This window comes from Rana temporaria, chromosome 4 (genome assembly GCF_905171775.1).
Source record: "Rana temporaria chromosome 4, aRanTem1.1, whole genome shotgun sequence".
NCBI classification, from domain to species: Eukaryota; Metazoa; Chordata; class Amphibia; order Anura; family Ranidae; genus Rana; species Rana temporaria.
In genome coordinates, this window is record NC_053492.1 from 379,011,587 (window position 1) to 379,038,349 (window position 26,763).

The 26,763-nt window shown below is 45.5% G+C and overlaps 1 protein-coding gene across 2 annotated transcripts in view; it reads right to left on the reverse strand.

Annotated features, from left to right (window-relative positions):
* GALNT2 (polypeptide N-acetylgalactosaminyltransferase 2) overlaps positions 1 to 26,763 on the reverse strand; it is a 183,146-nt gene that overhangs the window by 63,906 nt on the left and 92,477 nt on the right. For both annotated transcript variants that reach the window (XM_040351011.1, XM_040351009.1), the window contains exon 7: positions 9,126 to 9,247. In XM_040351011.1, coding sequence (XP_040206945.1) covers positions 9,126 to 9,247 — 122 coding nt within the window. The remainder of the gene's footprint in view (positions 1 to 9,125; positions 9,248 to 26,763) is intronic.

Below are 26,763 nucleotides of genomic sequence, written 5' to 3' on the forward strand. Positions count from 1 at the left end.
CTCTCGAGGTCTCTCTCTCTCTCGAGGTCTCTCTCTCTCGAGGTCTCTCTCTCTCGAGGTCGAGGTCTCCCGGTCGAGGTCTCTCGGTCGAGGTCGAGGTCTCTCGGTCGATGTCTCTCTCTCTCTCGAGGTCTCTCTCTCTCTCGAGGTCGAGGTCTCTCTCTCTCTCTCTCTCTCTCGAGGTCGCTCTCTCTCTCTCGAGGTCGAGGTCTCTCTCTCTCTCTCTCTCTCTCGAGGTCGCTCTCTCTCTCTCGAGGTCGAGGTCTCTCTCTCTCTCTCGAGGTCGAGGTCTCTCTCTCTCTCTCGAGGTCGAGGTCTCTCTCTCTCTCTCTCGAGGTCGAGGTCTCTCTCTCTCTCTCTCGAGGTCGAGGTCTCTCTCTCTCTCTCTCGAGGTCGAGGTCTCTCTCTCTCTCGAGGTCGAGGTCTCTCTCTCTCTCTCTCGAGGTCGAGGTCTCTCTCTCTCGAGGTCGAGGTCTCTCTCTCTCGAGGTCGAGGTCGAGGTCTCTCTCTCTCGAGGTCGAGGTCTCTCTCTCTCTCTCTCGAGGTCGAGGTCTCTCTCTCTCTCTCTCTCTCGAGGTCGAGGTCTCTCTCTCTCTCTCTCGAGGTCTCTCTCTCTCTCTCGAGGTCTCTCTCTCTCTCTCGAGGTCTCTCTCTCTCTCTCTCTCTCTCGAGGTCTCTCTCTCTCTCTCTCTCTCTCGAGGTCGAGGTCTCTCTCTCTCGAGGTCGAGGTCTCTCTCTCTCGAGGTCGAGGTCTCTCTCTCTCGAGGTCGAGGTCTCTCTCTCTCGAGGTCGAGGTCTCTCTCTCTCGAGGTCGAGGTCTCTCTCTCTCGAGGTCGAGGTCTCTCTCTCTCGAGGTCGAGGTCTCTCTCTCTCGAGGTCGAGGTCTCTCTCGAGGTCGAGGTCTCTCTCGAGGTCGAGGTCTCTCTCTCTCTCTCGAGGTCGAGGTCTCTCTCTCTCTCTCTCGAGGTCGAGGTCTCTCTCTCTCTCTCGAGGTCGAGGTCTCTCTCTCTCTCTCGAGGTCGAGGTCTCTCTCTCGAGGTCGAGGTCTCTCTCTCTCTCTCGAGGTCGAGGTCTCTCTCTCTCTCGAGGTCGAGGTCTCTCTCTCTCTCGAGGTCTCTCTCTCTCTCTCTCGAGGTCTCTCTCTCTCTCGAGGTCTCTCTCTCTCTCGAGGTCTCTCTCTCTCTCTCGAGGTCTCTCTCTCTCTCTCGAGGTCGAGGTCTCTCTCTCGAGGTCGCTCTCTCTCTCTCGAGGTCGAGGTCTCTCTCTCTCTCGAGGTCGCTCTCTCTCTCGAGGTCGAGGTCTCTCTCTCTCTCTCTCGAGGTCGAGGTCTCTCTCTCTCTCTCGAGGTCGAGGTCTCTCTCTCTCTCTCTCGAGGTCGAGGTCTCTCTCTCTCTCTCTCTCTCTCGAGGTCGCTCTCTCTCTCTCGAGGTCGAGGTCTCTCTCTCTCTCTCGAGGTCGAGGTCTCTCTCTCTCTCTCTCGAGGTCGAGGTCTCTCTCTCTCTCTCTCGAGGTCGAGGTCTCTCTCTCTCTCTCTCGAGGTCGAGGTCTCTCTCTCTCTCGAGGTCGAGGTCTCTCTCTCTCTCTCTCGAGGTCGAGGTCTCTCTCTCTCTCGAGGTCGAGGTCTCTCTCTCTCTCTCTCGAGGTCGAGGTCTCTCTCTCTCGAGGTCGAGGTCTCTCTCTCTCGAGGTCGAGGTCGAGGTCTCTCTCTCTCGAGGTCGAGGTCTCTCTCTCTCTCTCTCGAGGTCGAGGTCTCTCTCTCTCTCTCTCTCGAGGTCGAGGTCTCTCTCTCTCTCTCGAGGTCTCTCTCTCTCTCTCGAGGTCTCTCTCTCTCGAGGTCTCTCTCTCTCTCTCTCTCTCGAGGTCTCTCTCTCTCTCTCTCTCTCTCTCGAGGTCGAGGTCTCTCTCTCTCGAGGTCGAGGTCTCTCTCTCTCGAGGTCGAGGTCTCTCTCTCTCGAGGTCGAGGTCTCTCTCTCTCGAGGTCGAGGTCTCTCTCTCTCGAGGTCGAGGTCTCTCTCTCTCGAGGTCGAGGTCTCTCTCTCTCGAGGTCGAGGTCTCTCTCTCTCGAGGTCGAGGTCTCTCTCTCTCGAGGTCGAGGTCTCTCTCGAGGTCGAGGTCTCTCTCTCTCTCTCTCGAGGTCGAGGTCTCTCTCTCTCTCTCTCGAGGTCGAGGTCTCTCTCTCTCTCTCGAGGTCGAGGTCTCTCTCTCTCTCTCGAGGTCGAGGTCTCTCTCTCGAGGTCGAGGTCTCTCTCTCTCTCTCGAGGTCGAGGTCTCTCTCTCTCTCGAGGTCGAGGTCTCTCTCTCTCTCGAGGTCTCTCTCTCTCTCTCTCGAGGTCTCTCTCTCTCTCGAGGTCTCTCTCTCTCTCTCGAGGTCTCTCTCTCTCTCGAGGTCGAGGTCTCTCTCTCGAGGTCTCTCTCTCTCTCGAGGTCGAGGTCTCTCTCTCTCTCGAGGTCGCTCTCTCTCTCGAGGTCGAGGTCTCTCTCTCTCTCTCTCGAGGTCGAGGTCTCTCTCTCTCTCTCGAGGTCGAGGTCTCTCTCTCTCTCTCTCGAGGTCGAGGTCTCTCTCTCTCTCGAGGTCGAGGTCTCTCTCTCTCTCGAGGTCGAGGTCTCTCTCTCTCTCGAGGTCTCTCTCTCTCTCTCGAGGTCTCTCTCTCTCTCTCGCGGTCTCTCTCTCTCTCTCGAGGTCTCTCTCTCTCTCTCGAGGTCTCTCTCTCTCTCGAGGTCGAGGTCTCTCTCTCTCTCTCGAGGTCGAGGTCTCTCTCTCTCTCGAGGTCTCTCTCTCTCTCGAGGTCGAGGTCTCTCTCTCTCTCTCGAGGTCGCTCTCTCTCTCGAGGTCGCTCTCTCTCTCGAGGTCGAGGTCTCTCTCTCTCTCTCGAGGTCGCTCTCTCTCTCGAGGTCGAGGTCTCTCTCTCTCTCGAGGTCGAGGTCTCTCTCTCTCGAGGTCGAGGTCTCTCTCTCTCTCTCTCTCTCGAGGTCGAGGTCTCTCTCTCTCTCTCTCTCGAGGTCTCTCTCTCTCTCTCGAGGTCTCTCTCTCTCTCTCGCGCTCTCTCTCTCTCTCTCTCGAGGTCGAGGTCTCTCTCTCTCTCTCTCGAGGTCGAGGTCTCTCTCTCTCTCTCTCGAGGTCGAGGTCTCTCTCTCTCGAGGTCGAGGTCTCTCTCTCTCGCGGTCGAGGTCTCTCTCTCTCGCGGTCGAGGTCTCTCTCTCTCGAGGTCGAGGTCTCTCTCTCTCTCTCTCGAGGTCGAGGTCTCTCTCTCTCTCTCTCGAGGTCGAGGTCTCTCTCTCTCGAGGTCGAGGTCTCTCTCTCGAGGTCGAGGTCTCTCTCTCGAGGTCGAGGTCTCTCTCTCTCGAGGTCTCTCTCTCTCGAGGTCTCTCTCTCTCGAGGTCGAGGTCTCTCGAGGTCGAGGTCTCTCTCTCGAGGTCGAGGTCTCTCTCTCGAGGTCGAGGTCTCTCTCTCGAGGTCGAGGTCTCTCTCTCTCGAGGTCTCTCTCTCTCGAGGTCTCTCTCTCTCGAGGTCTCTCTCTCTCGAGGTCTCTCTCTCTCGAGGTCTCTCTCTCTCGAGGTCTCTCTCTCTCGAGGTCTCTCTCTCTCTCTCTCTCTCTCTCGAGGTCTCTCTCTCTCTCGAGGTCTCTCTCTCTCGAGGTCTCTCTCTCTCGAGGTCTCTCTCTCTCTCGAGGTCGAGGTCTCTCTCTCTCTCTCTCGAGGTCGAGGTCTCTCTCTCTCTCTCTCGAGGTCGAGGTCTCTCTCTCTCGAGGTCGAGGTCTCTCTCTCTCGAGGTCGAGGTCTCTCTCTCTCGAGGTCGAGGTCTCTCTCTCTCAAGGTCGAGGTCTCTCTCTCTCTCTCTCGAGGTCGAGGTCTCTCTCTCTCTCTCTCGAGGTCGAGGTCTCTCTCTCTCGAGGTCGAGGTCTCTCTCTCGAGGTCGAGGTCTCTCTCTCGAGGTCGAGGTCTCTCTCTCTCGAGGTCTCTCTCTCTCGAGGTCTCTCTCTCTCGAGGTCGAGGTCTCTCGAGGTCGAGGTCTCTCTCTCGAGGTCGAGGTCTCTCTCTCGAGGTCGAGGTCTCTCTCTCGAGGTCGAGGTCTCTCTCTCGAGGTCGAGGTCTCTCTCTCTCGAGGTCTCTCTCTCTCGAGGTCTCTCTCTCTCGAGGTCTCTCTCTCTCGAGGTCTCTCTCTCTCTCTCTCTCTCTCTCGAGGTCTCTCTCTCTCTCGAGGTCTCTCTCTCTCGAGGTCTCTCTCTCTCGAGGTCTCTCTCTCTCGAGGTCTCTCTCTCTCTCTCTCGAGGTCTCTCTCTCTCTCTCTCGAGGTCTCTCTCTCTCTCTCTCGAGGTCTCTCTCTCTCTCTCTCGAGGTCTCTCTCTCTCTCTCTCGAGGTCTCTCTCTCTCGAGGTCTCTCTCTCGAGGTCTCTCTCTCTCTCTCGAGGTCGAGGTCTCTCTCTCGAGGTCGAGGTCTCTCTCTCGAGGTCGAGGTCTCTCTCTCGAGGTCGAGGTCTCTCTCTCGAGGTCGAGGTCTCTCTCTCGAGGTCGAGGTCTCTCTCTCGAGGTCGAGGTCTCTCTCTCTCTCTCTCTCGAGGTCGAGGTCTCTCTCTCTCGAGGTCGAGGTCTCTCTCTACAAAATAAGGGATATGATTCGTGTCATGTTTTTTTTTTACTAGTAATAACGGTGATCTGAGATTTTTTGTGGTACCACAACATTGCAGGGGACAGATTGGACCCTTTTGACACTTTTTTGGGACCATTGACATTTATACAGCGACCAGTGCTATAAAAATGCACCGATTACTGTATAAAATGTCACTGGTGGGGAAGGGGTTAACTTTAGGGGGTGATCAAGGAGTAAAATGTGTTCTCTAGGAAGTGTTTCTAGCTGTGGGGGGGATAAGACTGACTGGGGGAGGAGACACATCACTGTAATTACTACGAATAGCAGATCTGTCTCTTCTCCTGTAATAACGAGGATTTGTGCGTTTACATACACAAATCCCCGTTCTGGTTTTCGTGATCGCGGGTGGCCGGTGGCGATCCTGCTATGGTGTTAAAGGAGCCGCCGTACGGGTACAACGATTTGCGGGACGGAGCCCCATCGCCGCCGTATATCTATAGGAGCTGGTTGGCAAGTGGTTAAAGTGATACCAAACACACACACACACTCTCTGTATAAAAAGACATTGTCCCTTCTATTCCTGTATGTGGATGATGGCACTATTTATTTTAAATTAAAAAAAAGAACACATCCAAGTACCTTTTTCCTAATCTGTATACAGAGGTCACATGACCCAGATCTTTCCCAGATTGTCTGCAGGGAAATATAAGCAGGAGGAGCTTCTAGTCCTCTGCTACTGGTCACATGTTCAAAAGAAATAATAATAATAATAAAAAAAAGCATTTGGAATACAGAGTAAAATATATCATTTGAAATTAAATCTTTATTATTTTGTGTAAATAACATTGTGTGGGCAGATTTCTGCCAGTTATGTTCCTCCAGCCTGTGTCTTATAAGAGGGAGTATATGCCCAAATGTGGATGGTAATGTAGAGCTACCTGTGAGCCAAAAAGCAATGGCTGTATACACCTATTGAGGTGTGACCATAAATTGTGACACAAAGGATGTAATGGCAAAAATTGCACCACAACAAAATGTGAAATTCAAATAAAGTGAACAATATAAACAAAAATGTAATGTAGTGTCCATAAACAATAAAACGATGAAGATGTCATGAGATGGTGAGGAACTTCCCAACAGAAATTTTCAAATATGAGGTGGAATACATATTCGCTTAACGCAACCGTTGGACCCAAATGTCGTACGACAGTGGATCGATCGAGCTTGGAATGTCCCACAGAGACGTCACCGGAAGTCCAGAAGGAAATGGAGTCTACCTCCCAGGCAGTCAGATGTCGTCAACCCAGGAAAGGGCAGGAAGACCAGATGTTCATCGGCCACCGACTACTCCAATACTGAAGATCCTAGTAAACCTTGGGTATGGCAATCATAAAAGATCCTCCAAGCATCCAAACACAATCTGGTTCAGGTGAGAACCCTGGCATGGGTACTGGAAGCCAACTGGAGAGAGCTAAAAAAAAAAAAACTTATCTTCCACAAATTCATGTAAAGAGAAGAAAAAAAATGGGGGCTCCAATGGTAGAGGTTTTAATGAAAAAAAAATAATATAAAAAAAAGGACATCACAATTCATAAGTATTAAAAGCAATATGGGGAGCAAAATGCATGGCCTGATGCGTTTCGATCCAATAGGATGTCTACAGGGGCATTCCATGCATTTTGATCCCCATATTGCTTTTAATACTTATGAATTGTGATGACCTTTTTTTTTATATTGTATTATGTATATTGTTTTTTTCATTAAAACCTCTTTATGACCTACACCATTGGAGCCCCCATTTTTTTCTTCTCTTTACATGAATTTGTGGAAGATAAGTTTTTTTTTGAGCCCTCTCCAGTTGGCTTCCGGTACCCATGCCAGGGTTCTCACTTACCTGAACCAGATCGTGTTTGGATGCTTGGAGGATCTTTTATGATTGCCATACCCAAGGTTTACTAGGATCTTCAGTATTGGAGTAGTCGGTGGCCGATGAACATCTGGTCTTCCTGCCCTTTCCTGGGTTGACGACATCTGACTGCCTAGGAGGTAGACTCCATTTCCTTCTGGACTTCCGGTGACGTCTCTGTGGGACATTCCAAGCTCGATCGATCCACTGTCGTACGACATTTGGGTCCAACGGTTGCGGTAAGCGCATATGTATTCCACCTTATATTTCTGTTGGGAAGTTCCTCACCATCTCATGACATCTTCATCGTGTTATTGTGTATGGACACTACATTACATTTTTGTTTATATTGTTCACTTTATTGATTTGAATTTCACATTTTGTTGTGGTGCAATTTTTGCCATTACATCCTTTGTGTCACAATATATGGTCACACCCCATTAGGTGTATACAGCCATTGCTTTTTGGCTCACACGTAGCGCTACATTACCATCCACATTTGTCTGAGTTTTGTCACATTCCTGTGTAGCTGCTTCACTCCCGTTCAGGGTTCATTCTTTGTTATTTTTGTTTTTGGGTAGCGCACATATTTTTTCCCTTTACAATATGCCCACATGGGCTGCTCAGATGTGATAGGGAGGAAATGCTCAGCATAGAAACCCACTAAAACTGAGCATATGCAGAGTTGCCTCCATAGTTGAAAAATCTCTAGCTGAATTGCTGACATGATCAGAAGGTGAAGATAGAGAGCAGCAGGATCAACTAGGTTATTTGCATAGAAAACAAATCTCATAGTGACTGAGTGAGTATGAGCAGCATTTATAGTTTTTGATGTGGGCTTAGTGACACTTTAAAATCACTGACAGGTTTACTTCAACCTCTCCATACAAACAGTCTTTAGTAACTAGGCATGCCCTATCCTGAGGTATATATATATATATTAGTCCAGTTACCAGCCTCTACCTGTCAGACTGGGCTGTCACTGGATGCTTTTGCTCTGTAAAAACAATATAGCTGAGATTTCCTTACTGATGAAATTATTAGTTTAAACATCATTTTAGACGATTTACAAACCCATTGTTATGTACCAATTTGTTGATTTTGTTTTAAAAAATATATATATATTATATATAATATATATTTATTACTAGTATATGAAATTACTGGCCTCAGGAGATACACAGAAATTAAACAAATCCTTCTACACAAGTTGTACCTGCTTATCTGCAGCCATCTCTCCTTTACATCTCTTAAAAATGTACAGTTTACATATTATTTTTGAGTTCTTTCAGGCAGAGGATTGGGATCTGGTGTCACACACTGCAGAGAAGACAGCCAAGTGTAATCTGAGACCTGAGTGCGGGGAATGGACACACCACCTCTATGCAGCACACAGGGAAACATACACAGCTGAGGCTGTAAATCACAGGCTGTGCGATGAAGCTTCCCTCCCTATCCCCAAGATTCTGTGATGTAGGAATTACCTGTCAGAAGTGACTCATGCAAGTAACAGTGGGAAGATGCAGCAGACACATGCAATGATTTGGATTGAGACAGCTACACACCATTCTTTGTTCATTTTTCCTTACAAAGGTTTACAGCCACTCTATCCCCTGGACAACCCCCCACTGTAAATCAACATCCTCCTGTACCAGGAGGCCACTAATTAATGCTGTCTGGTACAATTTTAGGAGATCGTCTTTGCTCACACCAACTTCCAGCTGTAAAACACATAAGACTGCATTTTTTCAATTTCTTGGTTTATTAAAAAAAAAAAAAAAGCCAAAGGTAATAAAAAAAATTAGTTCAAGGTAATAAAAAGTTCAAGGTAATCAAAAAAATAAATAAAAAAAAACATTACCAATTGAAGGTCCTATATAGAGCTGCACGATTCTAGCCAAAATGAGAATCAGTTCCGTGCGCATTTTTTCTGCACTAAAAATGCATGCACAGTGTTTTCCATGTATTCCAATGGCTCTAGTTCACACCATGCAGTCAGTTTCCGGTAGGTTTCCAGTGCAGAAACTGACCGGAAACTGACTGCATGGTGTGAACTAGAGCCATTGGAATACATGGAAAACACTGTGCATGCATTTTGTGCAGAAAAAAAGTGCACGGAACTGAACGTAACTGCGTCTGGTGTGAACTGGCACCAAGTGGTTAAACTTTCCTAATTTACATACAGAAGTCTATTCCTTTGATGTAAAAGACAAATTGTTACAATGTTTAGACTTAACGTTCCATTGATAAAGAATGTTCTCATACTTGGCAGACCGCCCAGATTTATTCTTCCTTTCTTTTGACGGCTGTGGCTTCAGCAGAGCAGAGAGAATTCTCTGCATACAAAAGATCGGGAAATACTTTGTCAAGATCGCAACGGGGGAAAAAAAAAAATCGTGATGATGATTCTCGACAATTAATCGTGCAGCTCTAGTCCTATATGTGCTTAGAAAATTGTATGAAATTCATTTAGTTATGGAAAGCAGTTAAAAAGCCTTTGTTGAGTAAACCTGTGAATCCCAAAATAACGAAATCCGAACTGGTAAGAACATTTTCTATTACCCTGAGACTTGAAAGGGTTAACAAGATGTGGGTGGTGATCAGTTTTACCAAATACTATTTTTAAGTTACCTCGTCAACTCTTTCGAGGAGGGGTTCCAACCAATGCTCATTACACTCACAGTGGCTATCAAGGAAGGTGAGAACCTTGGACTGAGCTGCGTCTGCTCCTTTAACACGAGAACGCATAAGACCTGTTATAAAAGACAGCAAGACTATTACCCTGCTCACACGAAAAAAAAAACATAAAAAAATAAAAACCGTGAAAAAATAAAAATGTCAGACTTTTAATACCAAGTGTTAGCACAAAACATAAAATGTACCCAAATTATGAGATCCCCACAAGACAGTCTGTATGGCTGGAGCGAACAATGAACCTCAATACCTGTAGCTACCAGCAGTATGCAGCAGGCAGATATTTAAGATTACGAAAGTGGATTATCCAATATACTGTGCATGTCCTTGTCCTTACATCTAGCATATACAAACAACAGTGGTAGTAGCCAAGGACTTTTAGAAGAACATATGGATACAAGGAAAACCTAGCGTGTATAAAAACAAACATACGGTACATTTTATTATAGCATTCAATAAATGCATAAACACAAACCCAACAATAAAGAAATATAGGGTTCAAGTATTTGTTTAGATCCAATGAACTCCACATGTAGACTTGATGCATTTTGATAGAGTCTCTTCTTTAGCAATACATGTGAAGGATCTTTAAAAAGAAAAAACATGTATATTAACCGCTTCAGCCAGGAAGGTTTTTACCCCCTTCCAGACCAGAGCACTTTTTACAATTTGGCACTGCGTTGCTTTAATTGACAATTGCGCGGCCGTGCGATGTTGTACCCAAACAAAATTGGCGTCCTTTTTTCCCCCACAAATAGAGCTTTCTTTTGGTGGTATTTTATCACCTCTGCGGTTTTTATTTGCACTGTATTGTGCTATAAACAAAAATAGGATTTTATGCTCATCGTAAAATCTCTTACTCCAAGTTCATGGACATAGTGGGATAGCCTATCTTTAGGAGTGATTAGTCAGAAAGTGTTAACAACTTCAAAGCTGAACCGCCCCGCCCAGGGTCCGGTCCCACTAACTATATCCTCTCCGCCTGCACCAAGCAGTTCAGTTCGTAGCAAGCAGTACAAACTTTAAAAAAAAAGAGAGGGGAGGGTGCTGTGTCCATCCATGAACTCAAAGAGATTCCACGGTGAGCATAAAATCCTATTTTCTCTTTCGTTCATGGATGGACACAGCCTTAATCTTGACAAAAGCAGTGTCAAAATGAGGGGTGGGAAGCCTAAAATTAAATTTCACCCCAAAACAAAAACAGAGCTCCTCAACTGAGGAGTTGTAACTCTAAACAGCTGTTTACAAAACTTTGTGGCCGAAGAAGCATCCGAAGATGCACTCACATCAACTTGTAAAGTTTAGTGAAAGTGGCTGGACATTGTATTAAAACAATATACCGTATTTATCGGCGTATACCGCGCACTATTTTGCCCTGAAAATCAGGGCAAAATCGTGGGTGCGCGATATACGCCGATACCCGCTTTGAGTTTGAATACTGCGCCCGCATATAGCGAGCGCAGTACACTCGTGAATCTTCGGCCAGTCTCGGCGCCTCTCGTACTGACGTCCTGACGTCCTGAGCGTACAGGACGTCAGTGCAAGAGGCGCCCGAGCCTGCCCGAAGATTCACGAGTGTACTGCGCTCGCTATATGCGGGCGCAGTATTCAAAGTCGTGGCGGGAAACGAGCGAGAGGACGCCGTTGAAGATGGACACCGGACCCGCCGAAGATGGACACCGGACCCGCCGAAGATGGACACCGGACCCGCCGAAGATGGACACCCGACCCGCCGAAGATGGACACCCGACCCGCCGAAGACGGACACCCGACCCGCCGAAGAGGACACCCGAAGCCGCAGAAGGACGCCGGACCCGACGAGGCCGCAGATGGACGCCGCGCAAGACATCAAAACTGTAAGTACAAAAAAACTAAAAATCTTTTTTTCCCACAGGATTGGGGGCCAAATTGGGGGTGCGCGGTATACGCCAGAGCGCGTTATACCGCGATAAATACGGTATTCACTGGAATCCTACAGATGTGTGTCCTCTCTTTCCCATAGGGGAGGTGGGTAGGGGGTCCACATGAGGCAAGTTATATGCCAAAAGGTGTTGGAAAGCCCCAATGGTCATCCAAAATCTTCAAGCAATAAATATATATATTATATATATATATATATACATACATATACACATACACACACATATATATATACATACATACATCTCATCATACTATACTGGAACAATACCCCATCATTGGTGTCAGTGGGGGGAATAGTGTCACATTGCCGGTGTGAGTAAAAGGATTAGTGCCCCAGGGGCCAGATAAGGGCAAGCAAAGGGCCGCATCTAGCCCCCGGGCCTCAGTCTTGAGACCACTGGTATACATGAAACATGATAATTACCCAATTAGATGGACACAATTACAAGATAAAGGCACACCGTTACCCATGTTTCAGAGCAGAGAACTACGTTCTTTACCGTTTGTATTGAGTTCCGTATAGGATGATATATATTTATTGTTTGTAGTTTTGGATGACCATTTAGGGCTTGCAAACGCTTTTTGCATATACCTTACCCAATTAGAACTTCCTACCCTCCCCCTCCCCATGGGAAAGAGACTGCACACAGGATGCCAGGGAATCTATGGTTTTAATACAATGAGAATTATGGGATTCATCATGCTGGTATGAACAAATCTTTAAGATATGCTTGTATAATTACTTGAGTGCTTCCAATTAGGATGTGTTTATAATAAACCTGTTAAAGCTTTTAAAAATCGTTCACATGTACAGTACTCCTGATAAAGATCTATCGAAACGTGTTGAGTCTGTGGAGTAAATTGGATCCAAACAAACAAATACTTGAACCCTATTATTTGGTTTGTGTTTTGGCTTTTATTGAATATTATAATAAAACCTTGTAAAAGTTCCTCTAAAGGTCCCTGGCTACTATCACTGTTTGTATAAGATATCTAGGATTAGGCTACATTGTAGGTTTCTTTTCCACAGGCTCACACACATGCATGGTTAGGCAATATGAGTGTTTCGGTTTATGTAAAAATAAAAGAAAAACAACTGAGTGTTACATATTCAAATCCTGGGGACCATCTCTGGCTATGCTTGTAAGTGTTCTAAACTGCTGCAACATCTACATTCCAGTTCTATCAGATGGTACATTGATGGTACTTACCCTTAAATTTGCACTGTTTGGTAAAAGTGTGATCTAAAGTGGTGAAAATAATTTTGATCCCCTGCAGATTTTGTAAGTTTGCCCACTTACAAAGAAAAGAAGGGTCCATAACTTTTATCATAGGTGTATTTTAAATGACAGAATATCAACCAAAAATCAAGAAAAAAAAAAAAACACATAAAACACACGCTATAAATCAAGTTGCAGTTCAGCGAGTAAACTAAGCATTTGATCCCAAAGCAAAACATGACTTGGTACTTGGTGGAGAAACCCTTGTTGGCAAGCACAAAGGTTAAGATGCTTCTTGTAGTTGGTTAACAGTTGTTTGTACACATCCCACAAGGGATTTTGGTCCACTCTTCTCTACAGATCTTCTCGAAATCCTTAAAGTTTCTTGGCGGTCTCTTCGAAACGCAAAGTTTCAGCTCCCTCCATACATTTTCGATAGGATTAGGGTCTGCAGACTGGCTAGGCCACTCAATGGCCTTAATGTACTTCTTCTTGAGCTACTCCTTTAATGCCTTTGCGGTATGTTTTGGGTCACAGTCATGCTGGAAGACCCATCCGTGACCCATCTTCAATGTTCTGGCTGAGGGAAGAAGGTTTTCATCCAAGATTTTACAATACATGGCCCCATCAATTGGCTCCTCAATGTGGCAAAGTCAGCCTGTACTTTTAGCAGAGAAATAGACCCAAAGCATAATGATTCCACCTCCGTGCTCAATTGTAGGGATTGTGTTCTTAATGGTTATAGTCAGCATTTTTTTCCCTCCAAACACGGCGAGTCGAGTTGATGCCAAAGAGCTAAATTTTGGTCTCATCTGACCACAGAACTTTCTCACGATTCCTCTCTGAATCACTTAGATCAGGCATTTCCAAACTACAGCCCTCCAACGGTTGCTGAACTACATGTCCCATGAGGCATTGTAAAACTCTGACATTCACAGACATGACTAGGCATGATGGGAATTGTAGTTCCTGATCAACTGGTGGGCCATAGTTTGGGGATCCCCGATTTACATGTTCATTGGCATGACTGTACATGTGCCTTCTTGAGGAGGGGGATTCGCTGTGTTTGGAAGAAGAAAAATGCTGACTATGACCCCAAGAACACCATCCTTACAGTTAAGCACAGAGGTGGAAACAATATGCTTTGGGGCGGTTTCTCTGCTGAAGGTAGAAACCGACTTTGCCGCATTAAGGGGCCAATGGATGGGGCCATGTATTGTAAAATCTTGGATGAAAACCTTCTTCCCTCAGCCAGAACACCGAAGATGGGTCATTCAGCATGACAATTACCCAAACTATAACGCCAAGGCAACAAAGGAGTGGCTCAAGAAGAAGCACAGTAAGGTCATGGAGTGGCCTTAGCCAGTATCCAGACCTTAATCCTATAGAAAATGTATAGAGGGAGCTGAAACTTCGAGTTGCCAAGCAACAGCCAGGAAACCCTAAGAATTTAGAGGAGATCTGTAAAAAAAAAAGGTGGACCAAAATCCTTCCCGAGATGTGTGCAAACCTGGTCACCAACTACAAGAAACGTCTTACCTCTGTGCTTGCCAACAAGATTTTCTCCACCAAGTACAAAGTCATGTTTTATTTGGGGATCGAATACTTATTTTACTCACTGAACTACCACTCAATTTTTAACATTTGTATCATGTGGTTTTTCTGAATTTTTGGTTGATATTCTGTCTCCATCATTGAAAACACACCTATTATAAACATAATAGACCCTTCAACTTCTTTGTAAGTGGGCAAACTTACAAAATCTGCAGGGGATCAAATTATTTTCCCGGCCTTATAAACATGCAAAGGGGACAAAGGAGGAAGGTCTGTGTTGCCAATTTCCCAGTTGAAAAGCCGACAAGGCTGGGAAGGGGATGGGGAAACAGTATTGTAGATACCACTGCTCTCTGTATGACATCAGCCACCAGGTACTCTCATAGCAACAAACTGCTCTAAGGGAAATTAGATTTTAAATAGTACACCAAGACCATAATAAAATAGATAATTGTGGAAAATAAAGAGAGTGCATTTTGGGAATTGGAATATAATTGTTCCGCTGCACACTGGCTCTTGGGAATCAGAATTGCTTCCAGAATATTTAATTACTGGGAGCTTTTCCAGTGTCTCGTTAGTACAAGTCTGGCTTCTGTGAAAGCATGAAGAATACAAATTCTAAAGATCTTCTGAATAGTCCAACCTTGAGTTAAATAGGTCAATGCTGGAATACATGTATTAATATCGGCTCTCACATTAGGAATTTAAATACTGCGACCCGTAAATTTTTTAGGGTGCAGCTTAAAACGATATTAAAGGCAATTTATTTATTTTTTTCAAACAGCAAACATGCTATACTTACCTGCTCCGTGCAGTGGTTTTGAAAAGGAATTTCCTTGTTGTAAAATGATTACTATTAGGCTCCATGTACACGGGAAGTTTTTACAACTGCTCCTAAATGATTAAACTTGACATATAGTAACCCATGTTTAAAACGTCCGTTTTGCCGCGTTTAGCCGTGTTTGCATTTAGAAGCGTTTCTAAAAATAAAAAAAGTAATTTTTTTGAATGCCTAAAAACCAAAAAACGCCTATAAAAGAAAACGCGGCTAAACGGCAGTACCACGTTTAGCGTCGGAAACGTGGAACTCTATGGCGTCTGAACTTATTTTTTTGCTTTCAAAGAAACGCTGTTAAAGTGGTTGTAAACCCACTTTTTGGACTTCTACCTATAGGTAAGCCTAGAATAAAGCTTACCTATAGGTAGTGAAAATAGCTCCTAAACGTGCGCCGTTTAGGAGATATTTCACTTGTGATCCACCGCTAATCTTCACTGCGCATGCGCGGGGAAGAAACTAAACAGCGTTTCTTACCCAGCCTGTCTTGTGAATCGCGGCTAACATGTGCACGCGCGGGAGTGAAGTCACGCAGCTCGGGCGAATCACAGAGCCAGAGTCAGCAACCCAGAAGGAAGAGGAGGAAGATGGACGCTTCCTGCAATGGGGACAACGCTGGATTATTTTCCAGGCAAGTGGCACATAATGGGCTAGTATGCGATGCAAACTAGCCCATTATGCTTTTCATTTGCAGGCTGTACAGCGGACTAAAGAGGAAGTAAAAACCATCAGGGTTTACTTCCTCTTTAAAAGCAACTGCCTAAAAACGACTGTAAACGAGACTGTGTACATGGTCACATAAAATAACATTGAATGTGTTCAGAGGCAGTTGAAAAAAAAGTCCAACTGCTTCTGAACGTCTGTTTAACCGCAGCAGTGTACATGGGGCCTTACTGACAAAAAAAAAGCAGCTTTAAAAACGCGCTCAAAGCCACATTTTTTAAACACGCTCAGATGTGTTGAGGCATTTCAAGCATTTGGGTGTCAATTCATTTCGTTGGTCAGAATATAAAAATTTCCTAGCCGTTAAAATATAAAATAAACGTTCCTAGATTTTAGATGCATCAGGCGTTTTTTCTGACTAAACGCTCCTTACAGGCCCCATTCTCTTAACACCTGTAAACACCTATTCGTGCATGGACACACAGGCTAACACGTACAGGGGCATTATGGGGGCAAAAAAAAAAAATGGTCAAATGCGCATTTGACAGCTGCAGTGCACGTGTGGCCATAGCAGTTGATAAGAGATACATAGTTCTGTTACTTTTTAGCAGACTTAAAGCGGAGCTCCACCCTAAAGTGGAACTCCCGCTGATCGGAAACCCTCTCCCCTCCGATGTCACATCCGACACCTTTCAGGGGGGAGGGGGGTGCAGATATCCGTCTAAAGACAGGTATTTGCACCCACTTCCGGCCACACAGTCTCTAGCAGACTGCGGGCATGACGTCACCTCCCTTCATCCCCTCCGTTGTGTTCTGGGAACACTCGGCTCCCAGTACACAGCGGGAGCGAATCGGCAGGCGTAGCGCGACTCGCGCATGCGCCGTAGGGAACCTGGCAGTCAAGCCGGAGCACTTCACTTCCTGGTTCCCTCACCGAGGATGGTGGGGAGGCAGCAGAGTGACGAGCGGACGCTCGTCCTCTGCTGCAGAGGGCGCTGGACTCCAGGACAGGTAAGTGTCCTAATATTTAAAGTCAGCAGCTGCTTTAATTATGCAATTACCAAAAAATAAAAAAATAAAATACTTCACAAGCTGAACAATTTTAAACCATTATAAATAAAATAGGAAGCGCCAAATATTCTGATGGTCTGCACCCATCCCTCACGACGCATAGAAGGGTCAGCTATACTGCAGTTATTGCCAGTGGGGAGGCAAGCGGTAAAATGTCAGAGAGATCGTTGGGTAAACCTGGCACTGCGTGAGAACATAGGAGCCCTAGACCAAGTTGTCCTAGTTTAAAGTGTATCTCTGCAGCTTCACACACACACACTGCATACATGCTTACCTTGGCTGTTCCAGGTTACAGCAAGTAACTGTTCTCCGATACTTGCTGTAACCACATTTCCAAAGTTTACATGAAGTCTTATCACCTTGGAAGCTATATTGGCACTTTACATATGAGTCATTACTCATAAAAAGCCATTGCCATGCCCAAAACACTTGAAAAAGGAGAAAGTATGTGAGAAGTTTCCAGGTGACATTTGTTGATAAAGGCTTCAATGACAGAATAAATAAACTCAATTGTTGCAATTAAAAACTTTAAACCACTTACTCCATCATGGAGTTTGAAAACATTGAACGAAAAGCAATGGCATTACCTAAGCCTCAGCAACCAGACACCAGCATCTATTAGTCTTGTGTTCTTAGGCTAATGTAATGTGGTTACTTTAAATTAAAAAGAGGAAGTAAATTTCCATACCTGACTTTACCTAAAGGTAAGCCTATAATGAGGCTTACCTATAGCAAGTGTAAATATCTCCTAAACGTGCGCAGTTTAAGAGGTATTTACATTACATGCAGCCAGTGACATCACTGGCGCATACGCTCTGAAGGAATAGCCACTCATGCTGTTCCATCAGAGCCCTGTGCCATGAGCGGTGGCTCACGCTCATATGCGCGGGAGTGACATCGCGGCTCCGGCCAGTCACAGAGCCGGAGCCCGTGAACCCGGAAGCAAGACAGGTGAAAATGGAAGCAGCAACCCTGACAGCACGGCACTGGAACAGCTTTGTTTTAAGGCAAGTTTCACATAATGTGCTAGTAAGCGATGCAGACTAGCAGATTATGACTGATGAACGGATTTTCCCAGGTGGGGTTATTAGGCAGCTAGTGTAGAAGAATATAATACCATGTAGTAAAAAATTATATTTATTCACATGATAAAAAAAATCGGGCAAGAATGAAATAGCAAAAGTGGATAGAATATGAGCTATGACAAGTACACAGTCAGCGTTTACATAGATATGCAATACAGTACACAAATAGTGTTTATACAGCCAAAAATATGTATTGTAGCATAAACAATCTAACGAACGTTTCGACCTACAAGGTCTTCTTCAGAGAATTGTGTAACTAAAAGGGAACACATATTGATTAGACATCTCGTAGTCATTCAAATAATAGGAGGTACACTTTTAGAATTTGCGTCTACTTTTACAAAAAAACGAAGTTACTTACCGGTAACGTTCTTTCCCGTAGTCTTTCAGGACAGCCACCTGAGAGACCTTGGCTCCTCCCCTCTGTAGGAAACACCGCGCCAGCCTTCTATAAATTTCCTCCTCCCCTGCTGGCTCCTCAGTTCTTTAAAGAGCACCTCCAGTTTCTGGGGAGACACAAGAATATATGATACAAATAGTTAACTATATCACATTTCCTGCAAGGAAATTCTTTACTTACTTTTGGGTGGGTTACCCGGCTGTCCTGAAAGACTACGGGAAAGAACGTTACCGGTAAGTAACTTCGTTTTTCCCCTAATCGTCTTTCAGGACAGCCACCTGAGAGGATAACCGAGCACTTACCCCTAGGGCGGGACCACAGCTTGTAAGACCTTACGACCAAAGGTCTGATCTTTCGCTGATAAGAGATCCACCCTGTAGTGTCTCACAAAGGTGTCGAAGCTGGACCATGTTGCCGCTTTACAAATTTGTTCCGGCGTTGCTCCAGCTCTTTCTGCCTGTGAGGCTGCCATTGATCTTGTGGAGTGCGCTCTGATGCCCTCTGGGATCTGTATGCCTCCTAACTTATAAGCCTGTTCAATGACTTCTTTTAGCCATCTGGCTATGGTGCGTCTAGTGGCATTGTGCCCTTTCCTAGCACCAGTGTGTAAAATAAATAAGGAATCTGTCTTCCTGAGTGTTTTTGTTACTTCTAAATAATGTAAAACGCATCTTCTGACGTCTAAATTATGATATTTAACCTCTTGTTCCTTAGTAGGATTCTGACAAAATGAGGGTAACACAATTTCCTGTTCTCTGTGGAATCTCGAGACTACTTTCGGTAGAAAGCCCGGATCCATCCTGAAAATAATGCGGTCTGAAAAAACCTGAAAAAAGGGGGGTCTGATAGATAACGCCTCTATCTCACTGACCCTTTTAGCTGTCGTAATTGCTACCAAAAAGATTGTTTTTAACGTCAATGTCTTTAGGCTACAATTTTTTAATGGTTCAAAGGGGTCTCCTGTCAATGTTTGTAATACTAGTGACAGGTCCCATTTTGGAAAAATTGTACATCGTATGGGTGTTTGTCTGCTCAGAGATTTGAAGAATCTGACTATCCATGGGTCAGTAGCCAGACGTTTTTCTTGAAAAACTGATAGAGCTGAGACTTGGCTTTTCAGGGTACTGATGCTTAGTCCTTTCTCTACACCCTTTTGTAGAAACTCTAAGACTGCTACTGAGCTCTGAGTGTTGAAAGTATTTTCTGTGCACCAGTTATTAAAGCACTTCCATACTCTTTGATATATGTTACGTGTCTCCACTTTTCTGCTTTTTAGCAGTGTTGCTATTAAGTGGTTTGAGAAACCTTTAGCTTTCAGTAGCTGCTCCTCAGACACCAGGCGGCCAAGTCCCACCTTTTGACCTGGGGGCAGTATACTGGTCCCTGGGAGAGCAGATCTTCCTGTACTGGAAGCAGCCAGGGGGGTTCTATAGCCAATTCTTTTAGCATAGAGAACCATGGTCTCCTGGGCCAATGGGGTGCTATGAGGATTAGGGTTGTCTTCTCTATGCGCAATTTCCTTATTACTGCTGGTATCAGTACTGGAGGAGGAAAGGCATAGCACATCTTGAATGCCCAGCTCTGTGTCAACGCATCCACCCCTAGGGCCCTGTCCTCTCTTTTTAGAGAATAGAATCGCTTGACTTTTCTGTTTCCTTTCGAGGCAAATAAGTCTATTTGAGGTGTTCCCCATTTCTGTGTGATCTGGTTGAACACCTCTTGATTTAGCGCCCAGTCGCCCTCCTTCACTTGCCTCCTGCTGAGGAAGTCTGCCACTCTGTTTAGGTCCCCTTTTAGGTGGACTGCTGATATCGAGAGTGTGTTCTTCTCTGCCCATGTCAGGATTTCTTGTGCAAGTGCCCACAGGGTTCCACTCCTTGTTCCTCCCTGTTTGTTTATGTAGGCTATTACTGAGGCATTTTCGGATCTGATTTGTAGGTGATGAGCCTTTAGATCTTTTTGGAAGGATTGAAGTGCTGACCCTACTGCCTTTAATTCCTTCCAATTGGATGATCTCATCCGTTCCTCTTTTTTCCATGTCCCTTGTGTTATTTGGGAGCCTAGATGCGCTCCCCAACCTGTGCCACTTGCATCTGTGGTCAGGATTTTGGAAATGGGCAGTGTCCAAAGTCGACCTTGGTTTACATTTCCCTTTGTCCTCCACCACCACAGGGTTCTCTTTACTTTGGTTGGTAAAAGAACCTTGACGTCCAAGGACTCTTGCTTGTGGTCCCATGTTTTTAGTAAAAACATCTGTAGTGGACGGAAATGTAAGGATGCCCATTGTACTGCTGGGATTGCAGATGTTAATAGCACCAGGGTTGACATTAGTTTTCTGATGGTACATGTTGAGTTTGTTTGTAGTATACCTATCTCCTTTTGTATTTTTGCTATTTTTTCTTCGGGCAGGAATACTTTTTGTTGGACTGTGTCCAGTACATATCCCAGATAGATTAATTGTTGTGTTGGTTGTAGATTGGATTTTTCCAAATTCACTAACCAACCTAGGTTTTTCAGAAATATTTGTGTGATCTCGAGATTTCTCCGTAATTTTTCTGGAGTTTCTGCGAATAGTAGTAAATCGTCTAAGTATGCAATAATCGATATGCCTTGGACTCGTAAGGGTGCCAAGGCTTCTGCCAGAATCTTTGTGAATATTCTGGGTGAAGAAGAAAGGCCGAAGGGCAGGGCTCGGAACTGTAGGTGTCTGATTTTGTTTTTGGTTTCTATTGCCAATCTGAGAAATTTTTGGCAGTTTTGGTGTATTGGGATGTGTAAATAAGCATCCTTTAAATCTAGGGAAGCCAGAAAACAATTTGGTGGTAGTAGGGCTTTGACGGAATAAATTGAGTCCATTCTGAACCGTTTGTATGTTATTGACACATTCAGGGGTTTGAGGTTTAAGATCGGTCTGACCTTCCCGGTGGGTTTCACTACTCCGAACATATGGGAGTAGAACCCTGTTCCCCTTTCCTCTTTTGGCACCTCTATCACTACTTCCTGCTTTTTGAGATCCTCTATGGCCCTCATTAAGCCGTCGGCTTTCTTTTTGTTTTTTGGAAGCTTGGTTACGTAAAATCTGCTTGGGGGTGGTTTTGAGAACTCTAGGTAGTATCCGTCCTTTATCGTTCTCAAAATGTAGTGATTGGGAGTTGTTTTTTCCCATTGTGGTAGGAAGGCCCCCAGTCTTCCTCCTACCTTGATCACTTCGTCATTTTTTGTCATAGGTTGGTTCAGGAGGACGAAAAAACGCTCCTCCTCTACCTTTCCCTTTTGGGACCCAAGGCCTTTTTTGGTTGTCTACCTTGGGAGTAGTGTAACGAGGACCTCTGGGGGTCCAGGTTGCATTTTTCTGTCTCTTTTTGTTTTGTTGAGGCAGATTCCAGGGTGCTTTGCGTTTCAGCGGAAATGCCTTTTTCTTATCCGCTGTCCGATCTAGCACCTTTTCCAACCCTGGGCCGAAAAGCAATTCCCCTGTGAATGGGATGCCACATAGTTTGGTTTTAGACGCGCAGTCCCCCTGCCATGTCTTTAACCATAAGGCCCGTCTTGTGGAGTTGGCTAGTGCAGATGATCTGGCTGCCATGCGCACTAGTTCTGCTGAGGCATCTGCAATATAGGCTATACCTCGCAGTAATGTGGGAAAAGAGGATAGTATATGCTCTTGCGCAGTTCCTTCCTCGATATGGGTCTGTAATTGATTTAGCCAGAACTCCATATTTCTCGCCACGACTGTGACTGCCATTGCTGGCTTTAAACTTCCCAGCGTGGAGTCCCATGACTTTTTAAGTAATGAGTCCATGCTCTTATCCATAGATTCGGATAGGATGCCCATGTCTTCGAATGCCAAATCTGTGTGCCTTGAAACTTGTGAAAAGGCGGCATCTAGTTTGGGTACTTTGTTCCATATTGATGCTGGATCCTCTGAAAATGGAAAGCGTCTTTTAAGGGTATTAGAAAAGAATGGCTTTCTTTCAGGGTCCTGCCACTCTTTTTTAATTGCTTCGATTAATACATCGTGCACCGGAAAATACTTATTTTCCTGTTCCCCTAATCCCTCATACATTTGATCATGTAAGGATAGGGTCTTTTTCTCCGTTGATATACCTAATGTGGTATAAATGGCTCCCAGGAGATGATCTACATCCTCCAGTGAGAGCTTGTACCGGGAAGGCTTTCTAGAATCTCCTTCCTGAGCCTCCTCGTCTGACTCCTGGGAACCAGACACTGCGTTATCAGGTTCCTCGTCCGCCTCCTCTGTAGGAGTGTTTGACGGGCCTGCACGGTTGGAAGGTATTTGAACTGCTGTTGTGATTGAAGGAGAAGCTGACTGAAGCTGCTGGAATCCCTCAAAGAAGGTTTTAAAGGAATCAAAGGTATTGGCTAGTTCTTTAACTGATGATGCTAGTTCCGTGTGCTCACTATTATGTTCCTGTACTAATTGATTGATACAGTCACTACAAATTGCCTTTTTCCACGAATCTCTAAGTGTCGCTTTACATTGTGGACACTTCCTTTTTGAGCTGTGGGTGTTTTTACTTTTGTCTGTTTTCTGGAATGACATAAGAAACACAAACCTCCCCAGTTAAATTATCAACAACCTGTACCTGCTTTGCAGATGCGCAGTGCCTACATGTGGGCTTACCTCACTAGGGGCCCCATGCATTACCCTCTGACACTGAGGGAATTGGCTACCCCCCCCCTTTCTTTTTTGGGACCCAGGAGGGGGAGGAGGGGTGGTGGGTTCAGGTTTGGGGAGATCCACCCTAGGTTCCCCTTACCTTTTCATGGCTGGAGCTGGTCTCTGCTGGAGCAGGCCCTCTTCCGTCCGCTTCCGACATTCCTTGTGTCACCAGGGTGCGTTGTGCTGTCTCTACAGCGTGCGCAGCTCCTCCAGCCTTTGCCTGGCTCCATTTCTTGGTACACGGCCGGAACCGGAAGTCGTGACCCCGGAAGTGCACGCCCCCGGTCGCCGTGATGACGTCACCCGTCCTCGGCGACGCGCGTTCTCGATACCCGGCGTGGCTGCGCATTGAGATCCCCATCTCGCGCTGTCCTGCTATGGAACGCCGGCTGCACACTTCCCTCACCGCACTCGGTGAAGAAATGGAGCCCCCTCGATCAGCGCCTGCACTCAGGGATACGAGGGTGGCCAACTTCTAACAGGTTAGTAACCTGTTTGTCCCTGGAAGCCCCTGCTCCTTTCTGGACAATTTTACCTGAGCCTCCCTGGCTCTCCTGGCAGGTTCCTGCTGGTGTCTCCCCTCTGGAGGAAACACAAATAACTGAGGAGCCAGCAGGGGAGGAGGAAATTTATAGAAGGCTGGCGCGGTGTTTCCTACAGAGGGGAGGAGCCAAGGTCTCTCAGGTGGCTGTCCTGAAAGACGATTAGGGGAAAACCTATGGAATAGGAAAACAATATATGAAAAAGAGACAGTATGTTCTATATTTATATACAAAACAATAATAATGAAATAAAATGATTTTTTTTTTGTCTTTTTACCTTGGTAAGGTGTCTCAGTGTTAATACTGTGAGCCTGTAGAGCAGCACCGCATCGCCCACTCAAAGATGATCCACAACCTAGGCAATAAATCGGATCTAAATAAATAAATAAATCTTATTGCCTGGGTTGTGGATCATCTTTGAGTGTGCGATGCGGTGCTGCTCTATAGGCTCACAGTATTAACACTGAGACACCTTACCAAGGTAAAAAGACAAAAAAAATTCATTTTATTTCATTATTATTGTTTTGTATATAAATATAGAACATACTGTCTCTTTTTCATATATTGTTTTCCTATTTCATAGGTTTTTTGTAAAAGTAGACGCAAATTCTAAAAGTGTACCTCCTATTATTTGAATGACTATGAGATGTCTAATCAATATGTGTTCCCTTTTAGTTACACAATTCTCTGAAGAAGACCTTGTAGGTCGAAACGTTAGTTAGATTGTTTATGCTACAATACATATTTTTGGCTGTATAAACACTATTTGTGTACTGTATTGCATATCTATGTAAACGCTGACTGTGTACTTGTCATAGCTCATATTCTATCCACTTTTGCTATTTCATTCTTGCCTGATTTTTTTTTATCATGTGAATAAATATAATTTTTTACTACATGGTATTATATTCTTCTACACTAGCTGCCTAATAACCCCACCTGGGAAAATCCGTTCATCATTCATATCGGGGTGAGCAGCCATTTTTCACTCCACGTTAGTGTCCATGTCCCTTCTATAGCAGATTATGACTTTACCTTGCGCGGGGGGGGGGGGGGGGGGGGGCAGCGGTATACAACCACTTTAAATTAAATGAAACCTGTTTCCCACTTTTCTTTAAGATTTTCGCTCATATTTCATATAAATATTTACCAATCAGGAATGTCGGAGTTAAATATATATAAAAATGCAAATTTAAAGTAGAAATCACATCAAAATAAAAACAAACATGTAAAAAGTAAACATTATATTTTAGGTATACCTGAAACTCAGCCTCTGTAGGTGTTTGATACTACAAACGCCAAGATCTTTTTGTCTTATTTTTCAACTCTTTAGGCTACTTTCACACTGAGGCACTTTACAGGCGCCATAACACTAAAAATAGTGCCTGCATAGCACCTTGAAAGAGCCTCTCCTCTCACTCCAATGTGAAAGCCCAAGGGCTTTCACATTGGAGCGGTGCGCTGGCAGGACGATAAAAAGTCCTGCAAGCTGCACCTATACACCGCTCCTAAAGCGCCCCTGCCCACTGAAATCAATGAGCAGCACCACCGAACCGCTGCAGCGGCTCTTTGCGGGCGATTTTAACCCTTTTTTAGACACTAACTGGGGGTTAAAAGTGTCCTGTAGCGGCCAAAAAAACGGTAAAGCGCCGCTAAAAATAGCAGCGCTTTACCACCGACGCCCCCAACGCCTCGGTGTGAAAGTAGCCCAATACCTCGTACACACGATCAGTTTTCCCAACGGGAAAACTATGAGGAGAGTTTTTTGCCAGGAATCCCGGCCGTGTGTGTGCTCCTCGCAGTTTTTCCGACGGGAAAACTGCCCAAAAACCTCCGGGCAAAAAAAAAAAAAAAAAGAAGGAGAACCGGTTCTCTTTTTCCCCACCAGGAAAACCGGCAGACTTTTGTTCTGTAGTTTTCCTATGGGAAAAACTGCGATGGAGCATACACACAGCCGGGATTTCCGTCCAAAGCTCCATCGCAGTTTTCCTGTCGGGAAAACCAGCTGTGTGTAGGGGAAAGACTGAACCGAGCAGGTCCCCGGCTTTCCCCCTCTGGATTTTCGACGGTAACGGGGCATTAGAGTTTTAGGTGCTCCAGATCTTCCTGCTGCATTCTCCACAACAGTGGAAGACTCTCTCAATGACTATAGCAGGTGTTCTGACCCAGGAACTCAAGGAAAGACCTCGATCAAAGATGTCACCAGCATTCTTGGTCATTTGTACATGTGCAGCTGCAGGGCGGGGAATTTCCTGGCCGCTGCTGACTGGGTGGCAGTGGGCAGAAGTCACAACTTTTTTCCTGGTTCGGTCTTAACCCAAGTTCAGACCAAACTGTGCTCATCCTTACAAGCAAAAAAAATAAAAATTATTTGGTGGGTAAACTCTTCAGCATTTTCCAATAACTGAAACACCAGTTCTGCGAGGACTGATAAGTACAATTCCTTACCATCATCTATCATGGTCAGCGTGCTCTTTGGTTCTTGTATAACTGTAAGCTTCAGCACCACCAACAATGAATACTGCAAACCCTTTCACCGTAGTCAAGGAGAAGTGCTCTTTCACACGGAGTGGATCCGTATTGATCCGCTCCGTTAGCCCGTTTGGCTCAGCGGGGATTCTTCCGTTAATCCCCTCTGAGCTGTCGGCGGACAGGGCGGTCCCCGCACACAGTGCAGAGACCGCCCTGTCTCTCCTCCGCTCTCCCCTATGGGGAATCGGATGAATACGGACCGTGTGTCCGTATTCATCCGATCCGTTCCGCCGGACGGAAGAAAAATAGGGTTTTCTTCCGTCCACAAAAGCGGATCTTTGCGGACGGGATGGTTGCGGACGTTAGCGGATGCATCATCCGCTAACGTCTGCAATCCCATAGGGATACATTACAAGTCCGTAAACAGACTTGTAATAAACGGACCGTTTGTCCGTGCGTGTGAAAGGGCCTTTAGTCTGGGTTCACACTTGTGCGCTGCAGACAACGCATGTGATTCGCACAGGAATCGCACGCATTCCTGTGCACATCACATGTGATGTATGTGCGGTGTGGTTTGAGCCATACATTTTGTATCACTCAATCGCATTGCTTCCGCACCAAAATGGTGCAGGGCCTTTTATTTTCTGCACCTGCCACTGCATTTTGCGAGTGGTTTCAGGGTGTCTTTAATCTAACATTGACACCCGCAGCAGATCGCATGGACGCCGTGCGTTTGCAATGTGGTGCGGGAAACCCACCGGACTCGCTACGTTTCCCACATCGCATCAGCGTGAACCAGGGCTGAATCACACAAAGTAGACAAAAAGGATTCATAGATGCATGGCCTCCCTGTAACAGTGGCATCTTGCCTGAAAATTAGAGTACAAGAAGCTGTCCAAAACAAGCTTTAATTCTCAATACTAACAGAAAGCATACAGCAGAAAAGTACAGTAAAACCTTGGTTTGTGAGCATAATTCGTTCCAGAAACATGCTTGTTATCCAAAGCACTTGTATAGCAAAGCATTTTTTTTTACAGGGTATAAGGGCCCTTTCACACATACGGACAAACGGTCCGTTTACGGACTTGTAATGTATCCCTATGGGATTGCAGACGTTAGCGGATGA